This window comes from Mesoplodon densirostris, chromosome 8 (assembly GCF_025265405.1).
Source record: "Mesoplodon densirostris isolate mMesDen1 chromosome 8, mMesDen1 primary haplotype, whole genome shotgun sequence".
Taxonomy (NCBI): domain Eukaryota; kingdom Metazoa; phylum Chordata; class Mammalia; order Artiodactyla; family Ziphiidae; genus Mesoplodon; species Mesoplodon densirostris.
In genome coordinates this window covers 79,594,429-79,617,803 of record NC_082668.1, presented here as the reverse complement: position 1 = coordinate 79,617,803, position 23,375 = coordinate 79,594,429, and the positions used below count along the sequence as shown (strand labels likewise).

Genomic DNA, 23,375 nt, shown 5'->3' with positions numbered 1-23,375 from the left:
GGTTGCCAGATTTAGCACATAAAAATACAGGATGTCCAATTAAATTTGAATTTCTAAACAACAAATAATTTTTTATGTTTTAGTATGTTCATGAAATATTTGGGCCACATATTAAAAGCTGTGAAAGAATTACTAAGAAAATGGAAAGTAGTGTACAGCAATGGGGAAAAATGGAAGAGGAGAGTGTGAGACCTTACTTCCATAGGATCTTCAGGGAAGACCCTTTTTAAAAAGTGATGAATAAAGCAGCAACCTGAAGGTTAAGAGCGGTCAAGAGGAGAAGTAGTGTGCAAAGGCCCTGAGGTAGCAAAGTACTCAGTGCTCAGTGTGTTTGACAAACTGAAAAGAGGTTTGTCAGCCTGATGTGAGCTGGGGTAGAAGGGGATGGAGTGGGCAAGGTAGGCTAAAACAAGACCCCCCAGTCTTGAAGGCCAAGGGAGGCAAGCATAGTGCTATTCCATGGGTAGAAGGCATTCGAAAACACCACTTTTGTTGTTGAGTAGAAAATAGATGTCACAGGTGTATGACAAACTGAGGACCCCATATGGATTACAGGTATATAGTTTTAAAAACATAACAACTTTATTTTCCAAATTGCCAGAGCTATTCCTGGAAGCATCCTCTTGACAACAAGAATGGTGTGGACAGGTCATTCTGTACCAGACATTCTTAAACTTTGGCTCTCATTAGAATCATCTAAGAAGCTTTCTAAAAAACCCAAGGCCCAGGTCATACCCTGATCCAATTAAATCAGTATCTCGGCGGCTGAGACCCAGGCATCAGTATTTTTAAAAATCTCCCTTGGTGTCTCCAATCACCCAGGGAGTCTGTTAAAATATAGACTCTGATTTAGGAGGTCTGGGCTGAGGCCTGAGATTTTGCATTTTTTTCTTTTCTTTTTTTTTATTGAGGTATAATTGACATATAACATTATGTTCATTTTGGCTGTACAACATAACAATTCAATATTTGTATACACAGCCCAAAGTGATCACCACAATAAGTCTAGTTACTGCCTGTCATCACACTGTTACAAAATCTTTTTCTTGTGATGGGAACTTTTAAGATTTACTATCTTAGCAACTTTCAAATATGCAATACAGTATTTTAACTATAGTTACCATGATGTACATTACATCCCATGACTTATTTTATAACTGAAAGCTTATACCTTTGGATTCCTTCACTCATATCCCTCCCACTTCCTGCCCCCACCCTCACCTCCCCACCCCTGGCAACCACCAATCTGTTCCCTGAATCTATGAACTTGGCTTTTTTGTTTATTTTGTTCTGATTTGATTAGTTTGTTTGTTTTTAGATTCCATGTGTAAGTGAAATCATATGGTATTTGTCTTTCTCTGTCTGACTTATTTAACTTAGCATAATGCCCTCAAGGTCCATTCTTGTAGCAAATGGCAAGATTCCTTTCGTTTTCATCACTGAGTAATATTCCATTGTATATGTATACAATATCTTCTTTATCCATTCAGCCATTGATGGGTCCTTAGGATGCTTCCATATCTTGGCTATTGTAATAATGCTGCAATGAACATGGAGTGCATGTATCTTTTCAAATTAGTGTTTTCATTTCCTCTGGATAAATACCCAGAAGTGGAATTGCTGGATCATATGACAGAAATAAACCCACTCATGTGTGGTCAATCAATCTATAATGAAGGAGGCAAGAATATACAATGGGAAAAGGACCATCTCTTCAATAAACGGTGCTGGGAAAACTGGACATCCACATGTGAAAGAATGAAACTAGACCACTATCTTCCACAATACACAAAAATTAACTCAAAATGGATTAAAGACTTAAATGTAAAACCTAAGACTATAAAACTCCTAGAAGAAAACATAGATGGTGAGCTCCTCTTGACATCAGTCTTGGCAGTAATTGTTTGAATCTGACTCCAAAGGCAAAGGCAACAAAAGTTAAAATGAGTAAGTGGGACTACATCAAACTAAAAAACCTCTGCACAGCAAGGGAAACCATCAACAAAATGAAAAGGCAACCAAAGAATAGGAGAAAATATTTGCAACCCAATAAATGGTTAATAACCGAAATATATAAAAAACTCATACAATTCAATAGTTTTAAAAACATCTGATTTTAAAATGGACAGGCGAGGGGGCGGCGGGCTTCCCTGGTGGCGCAGTGGTTGAGAGTCCGCCTGCCCATGCAGGGGACACGGGTTCGTGCCCCGGTCCAGGAAGATCCCACATGCCGCGGAGCGGCTGGGCCCGTGAGCCATGGCCGCTGAGCCTGAGCATCCGGAGGCTGTGCTCCGCAGCGGGAGAGGCCACAACAGTGAAAGGCCCGCGTACTGCAAAAAAAAAAAAAAAAAAAAAAAAAAAAAAAAAAAAAAGGCAAGGTAATCTTATTAAGAGAAGATCTGAAGTGTCTTCAGGAACAAATACTCAGTGTAGGCCCTTTGTTCTCTCAGCCTCCATTCTCCAATGCCTCTCTGTGCATTTGTTTGTCTCAGAACAGTCACGCACGGTGGGCCATTTGTCTTCCCTTATCGCACTGTGACTGCTGCCGAGCACTCGTTCAGCTGTGCGCTGCAGCTTCTCGGCTGACAAGATAATTACATTCCAGGGCAGACTGGGAGAAAGACAGGGAGTGCTCAAAAGTTCCGAAGCCGACTACCTAGTCATGGCTGGTACAGACTTCAAGATCAAGCACCTGATCTAATTAGCACACCCCCATCGCTGCCGGTCTGACTGTGGAATGCGGACAATTAAAAGCCTGAAGGCAAAGCCGATATCAGGCAACCCAGAGACAGACATTCATGCTACCTAGTGCCAGAAACAATTACATATTCTTTTTGGAATCTTGGGAGTCCTAGTAACACAGTCGAGCCTGGGGGTAAACTTTTGCATAATACCGGGAGCCCTGAGTTTACCGATAATGAACAGGAGAATAAAACCTCACAAGAATGAAAGACCTCACGGGAAGAAAGCCTACTGATTACCTTCAGAAGGACTTATTTCAGCCAATCCAGCCGGCCCCCAGCTCTGGAAGAAGCACACTTCCTGACAAAAGCGGGCTTTCACCTGCAAAGAGCTGTTTTACTTTGACCAGATAAAAAGTACAGTACAGTGCCCCAGGAAGAAAAATGTTTTTGCCTCTATGGTTTCACGACTTCTTACATTTCTTTCAAGATGTAGCCTTTCAATGTGAAAGTGATTATGGACACAACGCTTTTTCTTCCTTTCTTTTTGCTTTGAGTAGGAAAGTGTTCTATAATCTCTAAACCCCTATATATATAAATACCAGGCATTATTACCTTAACTTCCCAATGAGACTCCCCGCCCATGGCTGTTGGCATTTGCACAGTGAGCAGGGAGAGCCAAGTGAGCGCTTGCTTTAAAGTCAAGACTTTATTAGCCCTGTGACCAGGAAAGGTACTCACTTTTCCAGGTAAAACGAAGGCTTAAAATCTTTAAAGGTTAGGGACTTCCCTGGTGGCACAGTGGTTAAGAATCTGCCTACCAATGCAGGGGACACCGGTTCAAGCCCTGGTCCGGGAAGATCCCACATGCCGCAGAGCAACTAAGCCCATGCACCACAACTACTGAGCCTGCGCTCCACAGCTACTGAAGCCCGTGCACCTAGAGCCTGTGCTCCGTAACAAGAGAGGCCACCACAATGAGAAGTCTACGCACAGCAACGAAGAGTAGCCCCCGCTCACCGCAACTAGAGAAAAGCCTGCATGCAGCAACAAAGACCCAACGCAGCCAAAAATAAGTAGAATAAATAAATCAAAAATATATATCTTTAAAGGTTAAAGAAATCAAAAGAGCCCTAGCAGAATCTTATGGGTTGAATTGTGCCTGTGCCCCACCCCGCCCCACCCCAAAGATATGTTAAAGTCCTAACACCTAGAACCTCAGGACGTGACCTTGTTTGGCAATAGGGCCTTGCAGATGTAATTAGTTAAGATGAGGTTATACCTGAGCGGGGTAGACCCTTAATCCATTATGACTGGTGTTCTTAGAAGAGACACAGAGACAGAGACACAGAAGGGGGCACCATGTGACTATGGAGGCAGAGACTGGAGGACGATCTACAAGCCAAGGACAGCCATGGATTACCAGCAACCACCAGAAGTGAGCAAGTGGCAGAGAGAGACTCTCCCTTACTGCTTTCAGAGGGAGCTTGAGGCAACTTGCGCTCAGACTTCTGGCCTCTAGAACTGTGAAACAATTAATTTCTGTTGTTGGATGCCACCCAGTTTGTGGTACTTAGTTACAGCAACCCCAGAAAGCGAATACATTCAGTTAACTTAGGTTTACTCATTAACCTCTCTCTGACTCACCAATGATATCACCAGACAAGGAGAGCGATTTCCAGACACCTACTGTCAGTGGCCTGGTTAAGAGATCTAAGTCCAGGACAGAGCATGGCAGGTGGGTCTAGCTCTACTACTTCCAGGCTGGATGACTTCAGGCAAGTTACCTAAACTCTCTTGGCCTCAGTATCTTGGTATAATAATGGATATTATTATGGATAATAATGGTACCTAAGTACAGTAAATAGAGCTTCAGTGGAGAATGAAAGAGATGACACTGTCAGGTAGGAATGTCAGTGCCAGTTATTCTCTCCCAGATCATGGTAGTTCAGCCGATCAGGCGAGCTCTGGTGCCTTTAGCCCCATCTGCAGGATGGGCTCATCATACCAGACCAGTGAGTGGACGTAGGATGGAGGAGACAAAGAGCAATGTGATCCCCTCCTCAGCCTTTCTGCTACTTCCCTGGTGCTGCCCCAGAGTCCCCACACAACAGATGCTCCAGGAGCCTTGGGTTTCTGAGGATGCGGGTGTCGAAAAGCAGGAGGTGCTTGTAGATGTCAGGAAGCTTATGAGGACCTCTCCACCCTGTTACGAGGTTCCCTGAATTCGTAACTGCAGCTCAGGAGGACTGGGTCCTGAGACCAGCTCCTGTGGAAGGAGTGAGATTAAGAAAGAGGCAGGTTGTGCTGTGAATACCAAGAAGTTTGCTCAGTATACACCTCCCTTGGGTCCACCCCCAGGTAGAAGGCATCCTGGTAGGAACTGATTACTTCTTATGGCCAAACACCTGAAAGATCTGAGACTGTTTCAGAATTACTGGCACTTTCTCCGATTTAGGTGACATCTTCATTACTGAGAAGCATCTTCTTGACGGCAACAAGAATGAATGCCTCTCTGCACATTTGCTCATCTCAGAACAGCCACACACTGTGGGTTCATTTCTGTTGTGCGGATACACCTAAGAGTGGAACTGCTAGGTCAAGTTCAGCTACAGTAGCTACTACTAGTTTTCCAAAGTGGTTGTACCAATTTAGACTCCAGCAGGAAGTGTGTAAGGGCATCATCAGTTTTTTTCAATTGTAGCCATTGTAGTGGGTGCACCCTGGCATCTCATTGTGGTTTCAGTGTATATTTCTCTAATGATTAATGATGTTGAACACTTTTCACATACTCTTTCGCCTCTGACATATCCATTTTTTATCAAGAGATGTCTTTTCCTTGCTGGTGTGTAGGAGTTGTTAGAACATTCTGGTGCTGATCCAGATACATGTGTTACAGATATTTTCTCCCATTCAATGGCTTCTTCTCAGTCTCTTAAAGGCATCTTTTAAGAGCAGAAATTCTTAATTTTATTTATCAGTCTTTTCCTTTATAGGTCATGCTTTGGTGTCCTACTTAAGACATTTTTGTTTTCCCTAAGGCAACGAAGATATCTCCCCCGACTTCTACAGTGATAAAAGTTAAAATAGCGGGTAGGCTTTTACAGGAAAAGTAACGACTAGGAAGCAGAACAAGGGAGGATTCTAGGGGCTGATTGTGTTTTATTTCTTGATCTTGGTGGTGGTTGTACTTGCTTGTTTACTTTTTAAATATTCATTGAACTGTATACTTATTCCTTGTACATTGTGTATGTGTGTTATACTGCTACTAAAGTTGAGAGCGAGAGAGAATGCAGAAACAGGAGCCACCAACTAAAGTGGGTCATCACAAGATGATGACCAAAAAAATACTGTGAAAGACTAGAGAAAATATTTTTTGAGAAGCGTACATAAGATCATAGGTTCTTAATCTATACAAGCCAACCTTTTAATAAATATATTTTAGCAAAAACACATTTAGTAAGTATAGTTAAAGAACAAGAACAGTGGCGTTGGTTAATCATATAATGTTGAAAATAAACGGCGCTGAGCATAAAATCCCTCCACATCAGTGAGGCTCCACAGAAAGAGTTAAGCAAGCACAAAGCCTAAAGAGAAGCAGCAGGTTGCTCTAAATATTTGGTTTTACAAATTCTTTATTAAAATGCTACTAGCAGGGCTTCCCTGGTGGCACAGTGGTTGAGAGTCCGCCTGCCGATGCAGGGGACACGGGTTCGTGCCCCGGTCCGGGAAGATCCCACGTGCCGCAGAGCGGCTGGGCGCGTGAGCCATGGCTGCTGAGCCTGCGCATCCGGAGCCTGTGCTCCGCAACGGGAGAGGCCACAACAGTGAGAGGCCCGCGTACCGCAAAAAAAAAAAAAAAAAAAAAAAAAAAAAAATGCTACTAGCAGATATACGGCCAGTTGACTTCTGACACCCCCCCCCAACGAGGCACATGAGTAGTGTGGTCTGTGTAAAATGGTGGCTGACAAGTCTGAGGTGGTGAGGAACCCATGATGCTACAGCAGAAATGTCACCAGAGGAGGACATGAGGGCACGTTCGAGTCACCATCCAAGGCAAAAACCCAATCACAATGCCCAGCAAGGATACAGCCAATAATAAGCTGTATCCCAGAACAGAGCCAGACTCTGAACCTGAAGGTGAGAGTGTCACACTTCCCAACAGGAAGTGCAGTCAAAGCAGAAATGAAGGCCCCGTCAGGATCTGTCTCTTCCATGGGGAGAACAGCAATATAGCACCAAGAGCAACTGAGAGGCTGCCAAGGTCCTCAACCTGAGGCTCTTTAAAGAGACAACAAACCAACAGCCGGTCCACGGCTACCTGGGGCTGCAGGTATGTGGGGTTGCAGCTCCTCTGCCCTCAGCCCAGCAGGAGTGCACCCCTGATTTCTGGCAGCCAGATGCCCAGAGGCCCTGAACTTAGAGATGCTCTCTGAGAGGAACCTGAAGTGTGCAGGTGTGAATCCAGGCACTATCCTCTGAAGCCTTCGATGCCTGCCCGCTAAATCATGGCCTGTCCACTTCTGATCCTCTAGCCTTGACAAACAGGAGATTTCTAGGGAGCAAATGCAGACTGTTGGACAAATACAAAATCTTCTTTGAGGTTGGGGCAACGTGAACGAAAAAATAGGGCTCGATGAAGGAAGTTAAGGAAACGAAGGTGAGCAGAAAAAGCCAACCTTGCAGACACGAGTGAGAAAAGCAACCTCAGGAACTCCTGGGTGGCATGGTGGGGAGGAAAGGGAGAAAATCCATAATTAAGATAATCCATGGACAGATAACAGGGAACGTAAGCCCAAGAAATTCAAGTCCAAGCGTAGGAGTTTGCATTTCTAATCAGCTCATGCCACGTCGCGTTTTCAGAGTTCATCATTTCTAATAGCCAAGAGTTCTCTTTTCCGGTCACACTGCTATAATTTATCACATCCAGGCATGCAAAATCATCCTTTTTCTAACATTAAACATGTTTAATCAGGACAATTTATAATAACACTTTAGGGCTTTAGTGACAGAAATGAATCTGACACATGATATTTACAGTAATCATAATACTACAAGATTTAAAGTGTAATTTTTTTACAGTGTTAGATCAAGAAGCCAAGTTGTCCATGTTCTTAGTTAGGTATTTGCATTGCTTTTGGGGGGGGGGGGAATCAGCATCCAGAAATGAATTAATAGTCTTCCTCTCCACAATGATCAGTGTCATCCCTGGGTACTGCTCCTAGATGCCAACTCCTTTATACCCTCACTCTGGTGACAATCAGCAAATGTGATTAGTGTTAGACCACTTGTCCTAGTAGCCAAAAGCCAAATGTCACACCACATGCAGGATTATAATTATGCTTTAGGAAGTAGATGGATTTGGCTTTGTTAACCAAGAATTAACCCAGAATCTGGAGGCCCCTTGAACTATTGCGTCTGGAAAATACCCATTATGTCTTGGCCTTGGGGATACCAGGACATTTTTCAAGGATAGCAGTTTCATGCAAAGCTAAGGGCCTTGAAATTCTCTTTCAAAAGGCTCTAAACCTTTCTTTGCCAAACTCTAAAGTTTCCCTCCGCCTTCTCTTCTGGAACCAGTCAAATTTACACACATTCCAGCTCCACTTGAGTGAAATTCAAGTTCCCATTTAGGTATTTGCTGTTAACCACAGGTCTCATGCTTCATGGCCCTTTTGACATGTGTTTATTTGAAAAGGTGAGTCGATGAATCGGTGCCTTCCTCGTATTTGACAAGTTCTATCTGACTTGGGGACCCACCTCAATAGGCAGTGATGGAGGGACCCAAAGTAACGGGAGGGATGTTACCTGGATTATTATCCACAGCCCCTTCAATAATAAAACACAGTGTCAAGGCAGTCGGAGGACTGACACTTTTTTAACAGTTCAGCTTTCCATCAACTTCAAACTTAAACACAATTATGAATGGTGAAATAAGTAGAACATTGCAAAACCCACAAATTAAAACCAAAGCCCATTTTTCCATAAATGAGGAGTACAAGGTTTGGACTTGAGCCGGGTGCCCACCTCTTGCAAGTGCCCGGGACCTCCCATAACATGTTGGTGTTCCCACATCACCCTGGCTTCATTTGTTCCTCCATTGGGTTCCCCTCATCCTGATTTATTTACTTACTGTCATGATTATTCATTCTAATTTAGTTTTGTGCGTTTTCTAAACTACTTAAATCTTCTTTGGAATAAGATAGGATATCATTATGCTTGAACTTTAGGAGAAGCCCTAAATTCTTCACTCAAAGCTTATTTTTCTTTTTTTTTACCTACAATTATAATAAATTCAGTCATCGGATTTCACAATACATGGAAACTTTAGAAGAGAACAGCTGACAAAATGAGTGATTGTTTCTTCTTGATGTAGCACAGCATATTAAGCCTCCTTAATTGATGTTGGTGAATGCAACAGTAAATGAATAAATGAGTGAATTGGTAGGCGAGTGATACCTTACAGCTTAACAAGGAGAAGACAGAAACTAAAAACAAATAAACGAAACAAAAGCATAGCAGTTGGGGTCCACTTGGTAAGGATGTGATCTATCTGCAAATTCTATGGATAGAAGCCTTTGACGATTATAGAGTTATAGTTAATATTGATATGTAGGCTATTTCTTCAAGAAAAAAGTCAAGGTATGCTTGAATGTCTTTATTTATGAAGACAAGAATGTGTCCTGTACATTTTCGAAAACTTTCTGTTTGAAAAGAAAGTTTTAAAACATAAAACTTAAGGAAGGGGTAATTTTCAGCTGTCTAGAAAGTTGCCTTCTTTGAAATGCTTCCGTCCTTGGCCATGTTTGGTACCTGAAGGGATGAGCTAATATTGTGAGTTTTCTGGTAGGAACGACATCTCAGGGGAAGCAACGTAGGTGGAGAATGCAGATAGTTTAAAGGTAGGTGCTGATTCACAGGGTCATGTTGTGTGGAGAGCGATCCCAACCAACCCCAATATCATGCTGACATCCCTAAAAGTGTACTCATTACTGCTAGGAAAGGGGGAGTTAACAGCAAGCATCCAAACTATTCACTCCTTTGCTCCACCAAGCGATTGACAATGATTGACAATTAAGACCTCTGGACTGAATGACCTGCAGGGTGACCTGAGAGCAGTGAGGGACCCACGTGACCCAAGCCTTAGTTTCTGCAATGCTACAAAAAAAAAGAAAAGACAGTTCCTGGTAGTATGCTCAGAACTTTTTAGACAAAAGATACTCCACGAATGGAAGATGTTATATAAGTGTTATTTCTATTTGAGACTTGACTCCCATTGTGATGTAAATCACAGCCCTAGACTAAGGCCACCGCAGGTGCTGGATTTCCCCAGCAGCAGCTCTGGCCTTTTCATTTTTCCACTTGAGCACAGGAAGCAGCACCAGACAGGGCTACACTTTCAGGAGAAACACCCGTTTATTATCTGGAGCCTGTTTCTCCCGGCCAGTTAAAGAGAGGTGATCTCAACCAGCAGGTTGAACCCACACTTAATGCTTCTCAATTACAGTGAGCAAAGATTGACTTATTCTTTTTTGTTTACAGAATTATGCAAAACTCATTCCTGGAGCTACAGTAGGGGTACTTCAGAAGGACTCTGGAAACATTCTCCAGCTGATCATCTCGGCTTATGAAGTATGATATTTTACTCTTGGGTTTTCTTTATGCATTTCTTTGGTGTTTAAAAACTAAGATATGCTTTAGGCTGTTAAATGCGCTCTCCTTTGTTGGTAGAGACAGTGCTTATGCAAAGAAAATCTCTCTGCACTAATGGATATAAAAAATTATATCCAGGGCTTCCCTGGTGGCGCAGTGGTTGAGAGTCCGCCTGCCGATGCAGGGGACACGGGTTCGTGCCCCGGTCTGGGAAGATCCCACATGCCGCGGAGCAGCTGGGCCCGTGAGCCATGGCCGCTGAGCCTGCGCGTCCGGAGCCTGTGCTCCGCAACGGGAGCGGCCACAACAGTGAGAGGCCCGCGTAACGCAAAAAAAAAAAAAAAAAAAAAAAAAATTATATCCAAAATATAAATTTTGTTCACCTTACTTGCAGATATTCTTTCCGGAAGGTGGGGCAGAATGTAGAAAAATCATAAACCTGATCATAAGGGTTGTTTTTATAGTAATAACCAACAACAGCACTGTCACTTGCAAAATTTTAATTCTACTGAAAAGGCTTCATGAGTCGTACAATTAAGCTTCCCTCTTCCCTGCCTGAAAAAATTTAAGTTTAAATTGCCAACGAGTAACAGAGCTATGAGAACTAACTCCACAGGCTTAATGAGACTCAATCATAACTCAAGGGAAAAAACACCAAAGCACACCAGGAACCACTTTGTAGATTTTCTGCTTTTGAGAACCAAAGAAATTTTCCACTGGTTTTATGTCAGATATGTACATAAATACATTTTTTTTCTTTTGCCTTGTCTTTGTAAATTAGTGCCTGAGGACAGAATTCTTCCCTTAAAATAAGATCCATACCTACAGGGTTGCTATGTTTTCTCTCTATGTCACCGTTTCATAACTCAATCAACAGTGGATGACCAGTTGCCAACTCTTTTTTATTTTGGTTCCTAAATATCATTATCATCCCCCCTTTTTGCCTTTACTTACACAGAAACACAAACACACACACACACACACACACACACACACAAAGATGAAGCTCTAAATTAGGACAGGTATGAAAAAAATAAACTTTTATAAAGCAGTAAATCTCTAATATTTGCTCTAAACAGAGTTACATAATAGCAAATGAATAAAATTCTAATTTTGATCCTTTAAAATGACAAATAAATGACCCATATGCACTCTATGCCAATACTTAGCATAGACTGAACCAGTATTTCTTGACATTTCAGAATCATCTGGAAAGTTTTTTAAAAATAGGTGTGTCCAGATTCCTCTCACAGATGTCTTGGGAGAATTTTAAGGGAAGGAAGAGTCACGTATTTTGAGAAAAAAAAAAACGGTGTTTTTGACATCACCCCACCAATTTTGAAACTCACCTTAATAGGGAAAAGCAAGTTATTTTTTCTCGAATACATTTTCTCAAAGAAGAAAATACAGATGGTCCATTAAAGTTATAGGATGAGAGGTTTTTTTTTAAATTCATACGCTCAGAAACTTCAGTTTTCTTAGCTCACATAAAAATTTAATCACCATGCTAGTTCACGCTTGAAATTCTTCCAGACAGGAAAGCTTGTCAACAAAATACTATAAAAACCTTCCTCCCACTTATGCAGTAAAGTTTTAATGTGCAGAATCAAGTAAAATCACATGGCAATTCTTCACTGAATTAGAACACACTCAATTTTCTTTAACTCAGGACTCTCAAAAGTGCTGGCCACTCATATTTTCAAAGGAGTTAAGCAAAGTAGAAAACAGTGAATTGTCAAAAATATTTCCCCTCCTGTCTGACCAGCCCTGTCTGTGCCCCTGCTTGCTCTGTCAGAGTTTATGTCTCACTTTACATCCCCAATCACTCACATAATTTACAGAGTAGTTGAAATCAAGACATCAAACATTTGAAGTGAATCTTGTGTCTTTATTTTACTGTCTCAAAAATATGAAGTGTCTGTAATTCTTATATCAGACCATCTTGCTCTGGAGTTATGATTGAAACTCTATGAGTCACTGTGAGGTATGCAACAGATCTTGGCACTGGTTCAAGTTATTTTTCTGTTGTGTTATTCTTTAAATGTATCCTAAAAGGACCTTAAAATATGGGGATCCACAGACTAGATTTCTTTCCAACCTATAAAAAAGAGAGAGAAGGAAAGAGACTATATTGAGAGAAAACATAAAATGCTTCTGACTTGTAGTGGGGCAGAGGCAAACAATTTGTGTTTATGATTAGTGATGACAAACCTCAGCTCAGTATTTTACAGTGCTGTACTGACATTTCAAAAGCCTTAACTACCAGATGTGTATTCACCTGGCCATGATTCACTACATTCCTTCCTTCCCTAACCACATAATAAAAGCTGCTGAAATATCCATACTCCCAAGGGTAAGGTCCTCTGTTGGCACTTAAGTTCCAGAAGAGAAGTGACTTGTTTTGTTTTGCCTGGTTCGTAGTATATGCTCAATAAATGAATGAGTGAAAAGATGAAATATACAAACAAACATTTATGTCCTTTCTTTGGGAAATTCACATTAAAATATTCCTGGTGAAATTTGCAATATGATATCCCAATTAGATCATTGCTGAGACTTCCTACATTAGATTATGTCACTCACTACTCCTAATTGCTGTCATCTACAAACTTTCAGGTCATACCCCTCATTTCTCATTGAGTTCACAGTGCCACGGTCTCCAACACCACTCCTGTCTTATTTCTTAATGATTTCAGCCCATACGTATACATATAGATGATCCTTCCCATACCCTGGACTCTCAGTTTCTTGAACTCTGCTTCTGAAATGATCTTGTTCCCTTCCCTCTTAATTACCTCCTCATACCTTCACACTCTTGTCATACCTTAAACCTTATCATTGCTGATAGTCTCAGTTACATGCAATCCATTCGCTGCTCACCATTTCCAGTCTTTTCACCTCACTCTTGCTAGTTCCCCTAAAATTTCTTCCAACCCATCAGGATCTCCAATTAATTGACCCTGTCCTCTGTGTACAGTTCCTCATCCCCTTGATGTCCTCTCTCACCTGGCCCCTCAGCTTAAATTCAAACATTGTGGTCACTCCTTAGACACACTCTTAACTCCCCTGCACTCCTTTGAGGTGGTTGGCCAATAGTGGTCCTGGTAAAATCCAACTTTCCACTCTGCACAGCTGAATGGGAATGGGAAAAACATACCATCATGCTACCGGATCTCACTTTAAATTCATGATCACGGACTTCAAGCTGGCCCTCAATGCTGCCCAGCAACCATGCTATATTTCTCTAGTAAACATCCAAATGGAGAGATCTAGGAGTCAGTTGATATGTTAGTTGGCAAATCAGCAGGGTAACCTGGACTCTCCCAAACATATTTTGCCATAGTTTTCTCCTTCTCAACTCATGGTAATTCCATCCTTCATGTTGCTAGGACCAAAAAGCTTCAAACGATCCTTGACTCCCCCTCTTTCTTTCACACTGTACATTTAATCCATCAGGAAATCTTGTTGGCTCTACCCTCAAATTTATTTAGAGTTTGATCCAATTGCTGCGTCCACTATCCTGGAGCCACCATCCTCATTCACCTGAATTATTGCAAAAGCCTCCTAAATGATATTTCCCGTTTCCACCTTTGGTTTCCTACATTCTGTTTTCAACAAAACAGCCAGAAGTTTCATTAAACATGTTAAGTCAACTCCTATTACTCTTTTGTTGGTGACCCTAATTGCTTTGTCATTTTACGTAGAGTAAAAGCCGAATTCTTTATAACAGCCTACAAGGACCCTATCAGGTCTCCTCCCCTGCACCCCGTCACCTCTGACTTCACCTCCCGCTACTCTCCTCTAATTTTGCTCCAGTGCAGCAAACCTGCCCTCCTCGCCCTTCTGCTCCCAGAGCAAGCCAGACATGCTCCTGCCTTAGGGCCTTTGCATTGGCTGCACCCTCTTCCTGAAACACTCTGTTCACATATATCTGCGTGGCTAATTTCCTCTCACTTTCTTGAAATGTGACCCTCTTAATGAATCCCACCCTGATCACTTTTTAAAAATTGTAGCCTATACCCCCTGCCCACACTCTCTTAATCTTCATTATCCCACCCTAACTTTTTTCCATAGCATTTATCACCTTCCTCGTACTACATAATTTTCTTATTTATTGTGTGGTTTCCTTTCTGTCTTCCCACACAGGAGTATAAACTCAATCAAGGGGTAAGCTATTTTAGACGTTTTTGTTTCCCAAGCACCTAGAACACTGTCTGGTACATAGTGGACACTCAATAAATATTTTCTGAATGAATAAACTGGTAATGTAACTAGTTGAGATAAAACAGATTTAAAGGGTATATTTTAATGCTAAATTGGCAGAAACTGAAATCTTAAGACATGATGGGAATAATCTTTAGGACTGCGAAATGACACTTTAATCTCTGACAAAGGCTACGTTCTGAAAAGTCAGCCTGTGCCCATCTACGGAAGGAGTGACCACGTGGGGCAAGTAACAAAGCAGGGAAGAGGAGAGACTTAGAATTTACAGTCAGCAACTTAGAATTAGGAGGAAGGCAGGGTCATCGTACCATGCAGCTGGCAAAAATTATATTTCAGGAAAGTTTGAAGCAGAATATGCTTTTAAAATTCTATCAGTGAAATGGGTATAGGGACTCAAATCCTTTTAGATGAAGTATAACTTAATTCATAGTATTTTACAATTTGTTTTTATTCTGTTTTTTAAAAATAATTTGGTTTTGAAATTAATTTGAAATTAATTTGGTTTTGAAGTCCCCCAAATACAGACTTCTCTTCTATAAAAGAAAGAGGAATAAAGAAGGTCTGAATAATAACACTAGCCTTCCCCCCAAAAACAGCTCTCCCTTCCCCTTCCTTGACATTCTTCCCCCTGGGAAACGTTGCCTTTACATACCCCTCTGCCATCACCCACACGCCCTGTATCTAGTCTTCCCCTCTTCCACCCCTGTCATCGCGTATCCCAGCCACTGCATCCCTGCTCCTCACGCCTCAGGCGTGGCGAATGCAGCAACATGCCAGCCTCCTTGACTTAAATCTTCCTGTCCCCTCCTCTAGCCTGTCCTGCACGTGCCTTCCAGACAACCTCCCTGCAGCTGCCTTTTCAGTAAATCAGACCCCTGCCTAAAAGCTTCATGGAATATTTCCCGCAGGTGTTAACTCATCTCTCCAAACCTCAGGGTTCTTTGTGGTCTGGTGTCTCCCTGGACAGTAAGGGTGCAGGCTTGGGTTGAGCCCCTCTTTTCTCCATTCTGTACCACTCCTGGCACTGAGCTTTCTCTCTTTTGGTGCCCTCGCCTGAAATACCATTGTCATCCCCTCCACACATCTAAATCCATCACAGCCATTAAGGACCAGTCTTCTAACACTTCAGCCTTCACTGACCGCCCTCTTTCCTGAGCTCTCCCAAACCCTTATGTATTACACAATTTTTTTTTCTAATTTAATGGTACATTGACTGTCGTTGTATGTTAACTGCTTCACTTGGCTCCACCTTACTTTTCTCAGCAAGATGATCATCTTGAGGGCAGAAATCCTATCTTATACCCATTCCCCCAGACCTGACTCTATATTAAATGTACAATAGGGACTCTATAAATTCCAGCACTGATTTCAAGGCACAGTTTCTCTCACATTTTAACATCTCTAAAATTGGGATACATTTTATAATTAGTTATGTCTTACCAATGCTTTCAATAGAATGGAAGTCACAATGTAGTTTTCATGGTCTGCACATGTATAAACTTGGCAGTAACTGTATGTGTTATTGTCACTTCAATTCGTTAAGTATACTGTTGGTACTGTAAGTGTCGAGTACAATTGCTATTTTTAAATATCTTCCAGGTTTGCACTATGACTCGATACTGAAAAGTTATTGTTTGTGCAGAAATGTACCAAAACAGAATAAGAGGGAAGCAAATACTGATATCAGCAAAACAAATATTCATTGTTGGAGGAATGATCTGTATTCCTTATAAAGTAACAACCAGCTGCTTTATGGGACGTAAAAATGATGATACTTAGGATACAAGTAAAGAAAGCTATTGTTATATTTTGTTACTGAGATACAAGCAAAAGATTTGCCTTTTATATGCCAAGCAATGCAATTCAGGACTGGAGAAATTTGTCAAACCCTCAAAATGGATAAAATAATTTTTAAAGCAAAGATAGATGGGCAGGTTTGATTCATATGTGGTGCCAAATGCCCTCGAGGTATTTTGTCATAGTTTAATTGTCATAAAATAATGGTGTATCTTATAATTGATGGCATCTTAGATTCGATAAAATATAATGTGTGTGTGTGTGTGTATTGCTTGCTTTCTTGCTTGATTGGTGATATGCTGAATTTCTTTTAGACCCACTTTAATTTTATTTATTTGTTGTTTAATGAACATGATTCACAGATTCTTCTCTTCTGGCTCTATTTTTTGGTTGTGACTTCGTTCAACTCTTTATGTCTTATCTAAAGGAACTCCGGTCTGAGGTGGAGCTGGAGGTGTTAGGAGACACAGAAGGACTCAACCTGTCATTCACAGCTGTCTGTAATACCGGGACCCCCTTTCCACACCAAAAGAAATGCTCTCACATGAAGGTGGGAGACACAGTAAGTAGATGACCCATAGGTCATCTGAAAAAACATCTAGATGATCTGTCAGAAGTTACCTTAGTGCACTGAAGCTAGACTTTTCAAGAATTTCAAAAGCGATTTTCAAAGATTTCCTAATAAATGCTTTCGCCAAGCTGATCCCCATGCAGCTTTGTTTCTTCCCATGAATACTGGTGGCTAGAAGAAGATAATTAGTATTTTCTTTTTTTCCAGGCTTCGTTCAACGTGACTGTGAGTATACCAAACTGTGAGAGAAGAAGCAGGCACATTATCATAAAGCCTGTGGGGCTGGGGGATGCCCTGGAGATCCTTGTCAGTCCAGAATGCAGCTGTGACTGTCAGAAGGAAGTGGAGGTGAACAGCTCCAGATGCAGCAACGGGAACGGCTCCTTCCAGTGTGGAGTGTGTGCCTGCCACCCTGGCCACATGGGTCCTCACTGCGAGTGTGGGGAGGACACGCTGAGCACTGACTCCTGCAAGGAGGCCCCAGAACTCCCCGCGTGCAGCGGAAGAGGCGATTGTTACTGCGGGCAGTGCATCTGCCACTTGTCCCCCTATGGAGACATTTACGGCCCTTACTGCCAGTGTGACAACTTCTCCTGCGTGAGACACAGAGGGCTGCTCTGTGGAGGTAGGCCATGCCCAAATCCACCTTACAGGGCGACTGTGCACGTATCAAGGAAGGGCTTTGCATCCTTTGCACCTTCCACAACCACCTGGGCACAGTAGGTGCTCAATAAATATTTGCTGATCAGTTGAGTGGGTTGACCTTTAGACTAAGGTAACTGAGCTTCCCTTATGTTTTTTTCTGGCTCTGACATTCCCTAGGGGTGAGATCTCTGCCAGCTGAACTTACATCTCTATTATTATTTCCCTGGGAGTAAGTAGGTATAAGACGGATGCCTTCTCTTTGGTTATTACCCAGACGCCACAAAACTGCATGTAATTGGACTCCATTATCTTCCAGACTATTCTGGATCAGGCTTTTGGTATCTGACTCAACTCTTAAATGTTGATTACTTTGGAAAGATAAAAAGCCAGGTTACTTAAGGAGCATACTGCAAAGGACGAGGGACACAAAAATTCTAAATGGACTTTCAGGGCCTTCATTCACTCCATGCATATTTATTAAACACCTGTTATGTAACAGATACTAGGTTAGGCACAGGGTATAATAAAGATGAATAAGGACATATGCGAAGAAGGCTATGGAAAGGGTAAAAATGAAAAATCCTTGGAATTTTTTGAGACTGAGAAAAATTTTAAGTAACAGAAATATTTATGTTCTAATAGCCTTTGTAGATGTAAAAATCACTTTAGTTTAAAACTATATTACATATAACATGACTATTATAAAATCATTCTGAGAGATGCACATACATATTTAAGTACAATCTAGTCTGACAAGAATTACAAATGTGTTAATATACTTTTAAATGATACAGATTTGTGTTACAATTGAAATCGTAACCAACTGCTGAATTTAAGCTCATGTCTTTTTCTTTTCACAGTGTGTGAGCAGATAGCTTTTCAAAACAGAAAGCCATTATCTTTACAGAAAACTAAGCAAGTTACGTTTTCAAACCACAGTGTCAGGAACTATAAAAGAGACTGATTTTCAGGGGAAAAGGCCTTTGAAAACCATCTGATACCCTTAGAAGTGCACCTCCGTTTCATTTCTTGGCTCTTGCTGTTGCTGCCAATAGACTCCTCTGAGGCTGCCTTCTTTCTTCCCCACCAAAGAGTGAAAAGTTTAGCGTCTGTCCAGAATGAGACACATTTCTCTCCCCTTTCATTCAAAGGTGTTTTTCCTTATCTAATGGGTGTGTTTCCAAACCCACATTGGTCTTCTTTTCACACAATGCAGACAGAACACAGCCTGAAGCCAGAGGCCGTCACCAAGTCTCGAAAAGAGTCTATTCAGTGGAACCCCAGATTGCATTTCTAATAGAAATCTTTAATAAAATATGTGCTTAAGACACTGGAAATTGCCTTTCAAAAAAAAAAAAAAAACTCCAAAGTCTAATCAAGTACAGTATAACAGCAATTATGACCCCACCTGTATTTCACCCTTTAGATCTGAAGTCAGAGGTCTAAGGCTGTGTAAATCGATGGGTTATGTTCAGCAACACAGTTCTTCCCGTTTTTTTTTGTTTGTTTTTGTTTTTGTTTTTTGCGGTACGCGGGCCTCTCACTGCTGTGGCCTCTCCCGTTGCAGAGCACAGGCTCCGGACGCGCAGGCTCAGCGGCCATGGCTCACGGGCCCAGCCGCTCCGCGGCATGTGGGATCTTCCCGGACCGGGGCACGAGCCCGTGTCCCCTGCATCGGCAGGCGGACTCCCAACCACTGCGCCACCAGGGAAGCCCAGTTCTTCCCATTTTTTAATGGTCTTTCAGTTTATTTTGTGTCACGCATGCAGACGGACATAAATTCAGAGTCAACTTGACCTGTGCATTTGTAGTTCAGGTGGTCTGACAATAGTGCCTCTCTCTGAATCAGATACAGTGATCACTAAAGAAATTCTATTTAGAAAATACAATTTTTTTTCATTTGGACTCAGAAAACTTCACCAATGCCCATTTCCTTCATACACTGGGGTACTTTCCCATCCTCAACCATGACTGTTTCTCAAAAGCTTTTTTGTGTTCAGTAACATCTCAAAGGATGTTCCTCTATTATTAGTAACTTTCTCTTTTAAAAGGTATAATAAAAGTACAATCATTCAAATTCAACGAAGAGCAATGGAGCACCTACTATATGCCTGGCATTGTGCTTAGTGTAGGGATAAAACTGATCCTGGCCTTGTGAACACACACGCTATTGTTGTTGTTGTTTGTCATAGAGGCCTGACTATGCTACAGCCTCATTTCTCATGTAAATCTCACTTATTTTACAACTAACATACTCTGCAATGTGCTGCTTCTCTGAAGGGCCATTATCACAATGTTCTTTTCATGCACCTTCTTCCATCCATCTGTAAGCACTCAAAGATAGAGGGCTCCATTGATTTTTCCCTTGCCCAAATTCCATTAGTCTTTTAAATTTTGATTCTAAGAGACTGGAAACTAACAGGCAGACAGCATTACAGAAAAAACTTCCTGCCATGGTGCACTTAGTTATCAGTCAATGGCATTCCAGAAAGATCTCTCCCTCTCAAAAGAGCCTGATAATTTTTTCTTGAACTTTGGTTATAATCTTGCCTCTACATGAAGCCATTATGAAGTTTTGTTGTTGTTGTTATTGTTGTATGAACAGGTACCTTAGATAATTGGTTGTTTGTGGATATCAATTAACAACTTTTGTGACTGGGTTAATGGTTCTGGAAGTCCTACAGAAAGGGAGGGTTTCTAAGTTCTGAAAGGAGCTCTTGGAAGTGTTTTCTAAAATTTCTGCCAAGTAATTCTTATATGCAGTGATACACTTGGGCATTCTCAAAGCCTTTGGAAATGCACATTTCATTTGACAATATTTATATACCATACACATTTTTCAGAATAAACTTCAATATGGAAATCACCCCCTATCATGAAAGTAAGTTTCCCCTTTTGCTGAGGAAGAAACAAAAAGCAATTGTACTTTAGAGGATAGCTTACATATAAAAATTAAATGAATGGTTTTGGCCTAAATAACCTAACTATTCTTAGCTTTGAATTAATTAGTTCAATTATGAACTAAATAGGTTATGAAATGCAGTCTTAATGTCATGGATCCAGAAAAATTTCAACTCATCTTTCATTAGAGAAGTGTAAGTCTTTTTAGTATATATATGTACAAATTACTATATTACCCTCTCTATATAGATATAGATGATACAGATGTAGATACAGATACAGATGTAGATATATAAATATAGATATAGATATACATACAGGTACACATACACCAGGAGAAGTCAGAATCCAGCTTCAAAATCTTTGTGGTTTATCCTTTGTTCTGTGATTTCCTACTCCATGTCTCTTAAGGCCAGGTCATGAAGATAGAAAGGTAATGACCTTCTAGACCAAAGTTTACAGGAGAAAACCCAGAATCTTTCTTTCTGCAATGAACATGGCAGCATCTCCTACAAATGGAAACCTGCCTCACTTGTGATTTCTTTTACATCTGTTTGGTTTTCAGTATAATTACAGGAGTTTTAATACTGATGGATAATTTTGTTATCAGATTCTTCTTACTGGATAGTGTTTAGGAGTAACGATAATAACTTATATATTGCTTATTTATGGGCCAAGCACTGTTCTAAACATTGTTATATATTATGATAATCATCATAACAATCCGATGAAGTAGTGCTATTAATAACCCCTCCTTACCAATGAGGAAACTGAGGCATAGAAAGGTTGAGTAATTTTCCCAACTTGGCCCAGCCCGTACCAGAGCCAGGACCCAAACATGTGCTGTCTGGCTTTACACCTGTGCACTCACCCACTACGTACTCAGCCACCGCCACCATGCCCACATGCCTTTGGAATGTAGCCAAAGAGCAAAACTTGGGAGGCGACGGCTGCTGCGCTTTTCCTTTTCTGAAGAAAAGTGTCAGTTACGAAATTTGTAAGTAAATGCTGTTTGTTTGGAACAGCAAAAGACAATTTAGGATCTTGGGCATGGCAGGCACCCCAAAAATATTATGAAAGAACACACAAGCCCACTACCTGAAACACTGTATTTAACATTTTATAGTAGTTCAGACACTACTCTGTGGCCAGTTCTTCAGGAGTCCCTCTTTTTTTTTTTTTTTTTTTTTTTTGCGGTATGCGGGCCTCTCACTGTTGTGGCCTCTCCCGTTGTGGAGCACAGGCTCCGGACGCGCAGGCTCAGCAGCCATGGCTCACGGGCCCAGCCGCTCTGCGGCATGTGGGATCTTCCCAGACCGGGGCACGAACCCGCGTCCCCTGCATCGGCAGGCGGACTCTCAACCACTGCGCCACCAGGGAATCCCCTGATTTCTGATTTTTGTTTACCTTTTCCTCCTATCCTCACAGACACCCCATACGCACCTTTGGCTTTATTCATGTGACTTTACTATGGGTATCGAGCAGGTCACATGATTACACACTTCTGTCATTTACCTATGCTTTTTTCTCTGCTTATAATGCACGTAACCCTCTTCTTCTATCTTCTATCCTTATCTTCCAAATTCAGCTCAAGCATCACTTCCTCTGGAAACTTCCCCAAATCTCTTGTCTAATTTGGAAACTTCCTCTGTGTGTATGGCACTTATCACATTGTACTTATTAGCAGTAGTATCTATTTGCCAGTCTCCTAGACTAAGCTATAAGCTCAGCCACCTTGTCTCATTTAATTTTGTATCCTCAAGCCTAAAACAATCTTTGCACATGATATATGCTCAGTTAAAATTTGTTAAATAAATGAATCTGTTGGGCACTCATTGTATGCCTGTAGGACATCTAGTTGGTGACTACAAAGCTAGGAGATTTACACATTATCTCATCTGACCACAACCATTGGAAGCAGCTTTTATTCCCTCTACTTTATAGATGAGGCTTTCATGATTACTCAGCTTGAGTGATGTAGAGGTGGGGTTACTAAAGTCTATCTTGTATCTCTATCCTACGGCACCTTAATTGAAAGCAAAAAATTTTTAAAACTACATACACACACACACACACACACACACACACAGTTGGCCCTTGAACAACACGGGTTTGAAGTGCATGGGTCCACTTACATGCAGATTTTTTTTCAATAAATATATTAGAAAAATTTTTGGAGATTTGCAACAATTTGAAAATACTCACAGATGAACTGCATAGCCAGAAATAAAAAATATTTAGGTACGTCATGAGTGCATACAGTATATATAGATACTAGTCTCTTCTTACATAGGCATAAGGTGAGTGATATTTAATATAAAATTAATAATGTTTTAGTTTTCTTACTGTTTTATAACTTTGCTTTCAAAGCATTATATTACTGTACAGTATGCCTTTCTCATAATTGGAGAAACTGCATATCAGCCTACCATTACAGGTAAGTGGTTTTTTAGAAAATGTAATCATGCTTCTATACGAATATATCTATAATACTGTATGCCATAAACATTTTAAACAATTCATTCGTTGGTGTATAGGCTAGGCTACTGGGAAGCAATTATATCAATTATACTAGGCTACCAAAAAGCAATCATATTGCTGCTTCTTCGTTATCAAGGCATGAATAGCTATATCTGTAAATAAATATGAATTTCTTTTTCACACTATCTTTTCATTTTTGATGTCTAATGTTGGTAAGTTGTATAATATCTACAGTGTTATAAGACAATATTGATGTAGGTACTGCCAGACGATTCGTCTTGTAAATTTACAGCATTGATAAATACAGTACAGTACTGTAAATGTATTTTCTCTTCCTTATGATTTTCTTAATAACATTTTCTTTTCTCTAGCTCACTTTATTGTAAGTATACAGTATATGATACATATAACATACAAAATAT

The 23,375-nt window shown here is 41.0% G+C and overlaps 1 protein-coding gene across 2 annotated transcripts in view; it reads left to right on the top strand.

The window, feature by feature from the left end:
• ITGB6 (integrin subunit beta 6) overlaps positions 1-23,375 on the top strand; it is a 70,341-nt gene that overhangs the window by 26,804 nt on the left and 20,162 nt on the right. For both annotated transcript variants that reach the window (XM_060106251.1, XM_060106252.1), the window contains exons 8-10: positions 10,224-10,313; positions 16,783-16,917; positions 17,134-17,551. In XM_060106251.1, coding sequence (XP_059962234.1) covers positions 10,224-10,313; positions 16,783-16,917; positions 17,134-17,551 — 643 coding nt within the window. The remainder of the gene's footprint in view (positions 1-10,223; positions 10,314-16,782; positions 16,918-17,133; positions 17,552-23,375) is intronic.